General features: G+C 42.9%; 1 protein-coding gene across 1 annotated transcript; it reads left to right on the top strand.

Annotated features, from left to right (window-relative positions):
• Positions 1 to 1048: 1048 nt before the first annotated feature.
• On the top strand, positions 1049 to 3218 carry LOC116328991 (forkhead box protein B1-like). Its single transcript, XM_031750890.2, has one exon. It carries the CDS (start codon positions 1414 to 1416, stop codon positions 2335 to 2337), a length of 924 nt encoding a protein of 307 aa, XP_031606750.1. The 5' UTR covers positions 1049 to 1413; the 3' UTR covers positions 2338 to 3218.
• The last annotated feature ends 2315 nt before the right edge of the window (positions 3219 to 5533 follow it).

Here is a 5533-nt window from a genome sequence, read left to right as displayed (position 1 = left end):
TAATAATAATGATAATAATAATATATGGCTATACCTGCTAGATTATTTCCTTTTATTTTAAAACTAACAACTCTTTTTTTTCCACGATGATAAAATCATCCTGAGTAACTATCAATAAGATTTTAAGTGTATAAAATTACCGGATATATCTAGATATATACAAAGCATAAATGTATGTGCTACAAATATCAGATATTAAGATTATATTACGTTAATTAAATTGCATTATAGTAGAATTATATTGACAGATCAGTTCGCTGAGTAAAATAAAAATGATTAAGAACTTTAAGGCGGAACCTTCAGATCCATCTGCTGAGGAAAAAAAAACTCAAAGCTTTACAGGCTCCTTAAAAAGTTACCTGCGTATTATTTTAGGGGGGAAAAAAAAGATAAATGTGGCATTTGGGCAAAAACGGGAGGGGAAAAAAGGGTTAATCGTATGATTTATGCAGAAATTAGAAGCTAATTGTTTAAAGTTCAGGGTTGTTGTTTCCACACAGAGCGGTGGATTCGCACAATAACATGTTGAAATTTTGAGGAAATTCACTTTAATTCCGCAGTTTAAGGAAGGTGGAAAAACAGGAGCTTATTGAAGGAGTTTCTTTCCCACAATGAGTGAAGTCTCGTCTTCATCAACTCAGACTCTGTGAGTGATACCTGGACGTTTGGAGAGAAGCTTCGTAACGGTTCTGTGAACAGAGACAAACGACAAGAAGACAAAACAAATTAAAGCGCTCACACAGCAGCTCTCAGCGGCTCTATTAGTCAATGCAAATTTGTGAGAGAGGCCCCAAACAACCCCCCGACACACACACACAGACACACACTGCGCGTAAAACGGTGCCAACACACCTCCGCTCGGCGCACACGTTTCCCGACAGTCGTGCTCCTCTCTTCGGCGCTTTCTCCGCCGCAGCTTCAAATGAGAGACTCGTGTCGGTTCACCGTGTAAATGACAGCACGGTGTGCCCCCGCTTCTTCCCTACGCCCCCGCCTCCCTCCTCCTCCTCCTCTTGGCTGTGATCATGTGATGGCGCAGAAGTGGCCCATTAATGAAGCTCCTCTCCGGGGGTCTTTTCTGCTCCTGTCACCGCGCACGGGACAGATCTGAGAGCGACATGGAAGAGGCAGCAGCAGCCGCTTAGCGCAGCTCAGCAGCGGGCAGCAGGAGGACGGACACCGCGCTGCACCTGCCACCCAAGCGCAGGAGAGGAGCAGCACCCACCGCTTCAACTTCTCCCAAAGTTTGGCTTCCAGCTGTGCGTAAAAACTGGGAGCATGCGTGCAGAACACCCGGCGGCTTCCGTCTCGTGCGTAAAGGCGCAGTGAAGAGTTTGGAGAAAGTTTCCGAAAACAAAGCGAAGAGAAGCTCTTCTGACGGGATCCCGGTCCGGCTCGGCTCCGCAGGAGAAAATGCCGCGCCCCGGGAGGAACACGTATAGCGACCAGAAGCCTCCGTACTCGTACATCTCCCTGACGGCCATGGCCATCCAGAGCTGCCCGGAGAAGATGCTCCCACTCAGCGAGATTTACAAGTTCATCATGGACCGGTTCCCGTACTACCGGGAGAACACGCAGCGCTGGCAGAACTCGCTGCGCCACAACCTCTCTTTCAACGACTGCTTCATCAAGATCCCCCGCAGGCCGGACCAGCCCGGCAAGGGCAGCTTCTGGGCTCTGCACCCCAGCTGCGGCGACATGTTCGAGAATGGGAGCTTCCTGCGGCGCCGGAAACGCTTCAAGGTGGGCAGCATGCAGGCCGCGGACCCGTTGGCCGCCAGCAAGCCGCAGGACGCGGCACACTACCTGCAGCAGCAGGCCAAGCTGCGGCTGAGCGCGCTGCACGCAGCCGCGCACCTCCCGCAGATGCCGGCCGGATACAACCTGAGCTCCGTCTCGCAGCCGTCCGGCTTCAAGCACCCGTTCGCTATCGAGAACATCATCGCCAGAGAGTACAAGATGCCCGGCGGGCTGGCGGCCTTCTCCACCGCCGGATACCCGCTGCACAACCAGCTGACCCCGGCCTGGCCGCACATGTACGGCTCCGGGATGATGGACACTGCGGCCCCCATCTCCATGGCCGCCAGCGACTACTCGGCCTACGGCATGCCGCTCAAGTCCATCTGTCACGGCGGGCAGACGCTGCCCGCCATCCCAGTGCCGATCAAACCCTCCCCAGCCTCGGTGCCCGGCCTGCCGGGGCTGCCTGCGCACATTCCGGCCTTCCTCGCGAACTCGCCCCAGTCTCTGAGCCCGACCTCCCCGCAGACAGCCACCGGCCAGAGCAGCCCGGCCGGCCCCGGAGAAGCGCTGCAGTCCGCGGTGGCGGTGCACTGACGGGGGCTGCTCCGCTTTTTCTATATTGAAAAAAACAAACAAACAAACAAACAAAAAAAAAAACGCAGAGAGTTTAGGAAACCGCAGGCTGACCTCTGACCTCCACAGAAATAATCAAAATGATCGACTGGCTTTTATTTCCACCGAGGTCAGAAACAAATTTGCTCCACATTCCTTCGCTTCACCGTGACTGAGTTTAACGGCTCGGTGGATCCCGCACAGACAAATTATCCGGATCTTTTGTGTTTGCAGGCTTTTCTTCTCGGACTCAAAGAAACCCTCAGATTAATGACTCCAGAAGATTTTTCTCCCTCTTGAGCCTCTCCGTTTCTTTTCTGCCCCCAAAACAAAAGTTAAACCTAAAAGGAGGTTAATTTGATCCCATTTGTAAAACTCTTTCTCCCTTTGATTGAATCTCAAGAGGAAAATCTGCCTAAAGAAGCAGGCAGGCGTGTGAAGAACCAAATATGTCCCCGCTGTTTCCTTTCTCAATCGAGTTTATTTTGTAATAATCGATATGAACAATCGCAGAGAAGATGAAACTTAAAAGCATATATTTATGTCTCAGTCTAAAAACCCACCGGAGAGGTTTGAATGCAAGGATCTATGTCTCTGATGCACTTTTTAAAGACCAACTTTAGATGTTTTTTATTGAGTAGCGAGGCCGTGTTGGTTTGATTTAAAGGTTTGGTGTTACAATGAGCCGCTGTCTGTGTATTTGTACTGCTGCATGCTCCTCCGTCTGAAAAGCAGAGAATAATCCAGTGTTTGTATGTTTTTTTTTAATGATTCTTTTCATTTTGGGGGGCATTGAAAAGCATGAACATGACTAATGGGCTTTTTATTCCCTTCGCTGTGTCTGCTCATCCAAATCCATTAAAGAAACCTTCATGGGCAAAAATACACAAAATAAATCCAGTCCGAGTGCATTTTTACACTTTAAAATCTCTTTAACATTTTCAGCTTTTATGGATTTGTGCAGGTAAAATTCAGTCCTCTAAGTTTGTACATTTAATCTCTAACCTGCTGTTTTCTCCCTTTCTCAAAATCACAAAGTGAAATTTTTATTTCAGTGGGATATTTATTCTATTTCAGCCCAATATCACAGCAGATTGTGAAATAGTCACAAAAAACAAATGAAAGTAGAAAAAGTTATGGCTATTTCACAATCTTTGTTAAATCACATTAATTTAAATTAAGAATAATTTTGATTTGCACCTTTAATCTCAGTAAACGTGGCTCTTAAAGCTGACTTTCTTGTAGCTGCAGAATTCTTTTTAGATTTAACTTGTAACCTGAAATGTGGTTTAAAAAAATCTGCTTTACCAGGTGTTACATAAACCCAGCAGTTTACCTGGTAACAGCTGTATTTTTTTTTAACTCCTCACTCTGTGAAATGTCACCTGTTCAGGTATTTTAACAGCCTGACTCTACTTCTTGTTTCCCTTCTGTTATATATAAACCAAAGATCTGAGGTACCTTAAATTCAAACCAGGTTTTATCAAAGTGTAGGCCTTCTATCATAAAGTACGAGTACGTCGGTATTCCTGAGATTTGAAGCCGGAAGCCTGAGACAACAAACCAGAAAAATCAATGTGTTCGAGTTTTAAAATGAGATTTTACGGTTTCTCTGTCACGCCCATTTTAAAATGTTAAAAATTTCTTTGTCATTTCCACAAAGCAGCAGCTGAGAAACTGAACTTCTGTCAGTGATTTATAGGTGATCATTTCAGTGCAGCCAAATATAAAATCAGAGTTCATTTCTGGAAGCTGAGGTTCACATTTCAGGCTCAGTGTTATTAAATCAGGATTAAATGAAGCCTCAGACTGTTTCTATTGGAACACATTAACGTGCTCAGATATTAAAACTGGACCAACGCACCGTCTCACACACAGTTCATCAAGGCTGCGCTCCATTTTAATGCTAAATCATTTATTTAATAAGACAGCAACATAAAAATTTACACTGAACTAATGGGCGCGAATAACCTTAACAAATTTTTAGTTTAGTATAATAAAAAAATCTCGACCTACATGCACATTTGAAAAAATATTTAATGCACACTAAAAATTCTTTATACTTTGGTAAGTAAAAAAATGAAAATGAGTGAAGCTTAATTTTTCTCACGTTTCTTTATGTTGACTCAAATGTCTTTTTTTATATACACAAAAAAACATTTACAATAAATTTGAAATTATGGTTAACCTGTTCACAGTTGGCAAATCTGTTGAGTGAGACAACAATAACATGAATATAAGTTTAAATAAAGGTTTGAATATTTTTCAGTCACCCTGTGACTGCAGATTTGTTTTAGTCATATTTCACTGATGTTCGTGCAGTGAGCTAATATCTGAATCACAGGTTTTTGACTAAGCATAAAACGTCATGTTGAGCTGACCCGGCATGTTTCATTTAATATTACGCTGTAAGAAAACGTCTTTGATAAACTTTGACTCAGTTTTAAAATCTAAATGTGAAAACAAACAAAATGTGAAACTAACAGAGTGTGAACACTAACGAACTAATATCAATCCTTTCAATTAATAACTAAGATTTTTTTGTGAGACTACAGAACAAAGTCAGTTTCTTTGAGTAAGGTTTTGTTTTCTTTACATTAGAAGAATTTCCAGATGTGTGACAGGATAAAAGATGCTGAGAAACAGGAAGTGGCGCATCTTTGATTTATTGCATTAAAGAAAAAGATGGAAATGGAAAACCTCACGAACATTCACAGTAAATTAACATAAATGTGACTCCTTTATCCATCAACTCAGATGTAAATAAAATATAAATGCAGCATGCACTGATGTCAAGAGAAAAATTCTCTTCATACCAAATTTATTTACTAAATATTTCACACTTGTGAGGATCCTCAACATGTCTCCACAAACATGCATGTTATATGATTTTAGTTTGATAATCTTCCAAAGCCTTAAAACATGAACCATGGATGATGACTTCCCTTCAGATAACATTAACCTGTTATGTCGAGCAGTCATGGCACTACAAGCATTTCCATATCAGATTTAGCAGGAATTAAGCGTTCCAATCATGTGATCCATTATTTTCAGCTTTTGTAACTTTTATCTTGTTGTCATTACTGTGACACAACTACAGCATTTAACCTTTTAATTCAGCGCCTTTAGCTTCCCATTATCCTTTACATTTAAAATTACTGGCAACCTGAAGAAAAGG

Source organism: Oreochromis aureus, linkage group 1 (genome assembly GCF_013358895.1).
Source record: "Oreochromis aureus strain Israel breed Guangdong linkage group 1, ZZ_aureus, whole genome shotgun sequence".
Taxonomy (NCBI): Eukaryota; Metazoa; Chordata; class Actinopteri; order Cichliformes; family Cichlidae; genus Oreochromis; species Oreochromis aureus.
The sequence above is the reverse complement of the archived record's forward strand: the minus strand, read 5'-3'. Positions and strand labels throughout refer to the sequence as shown.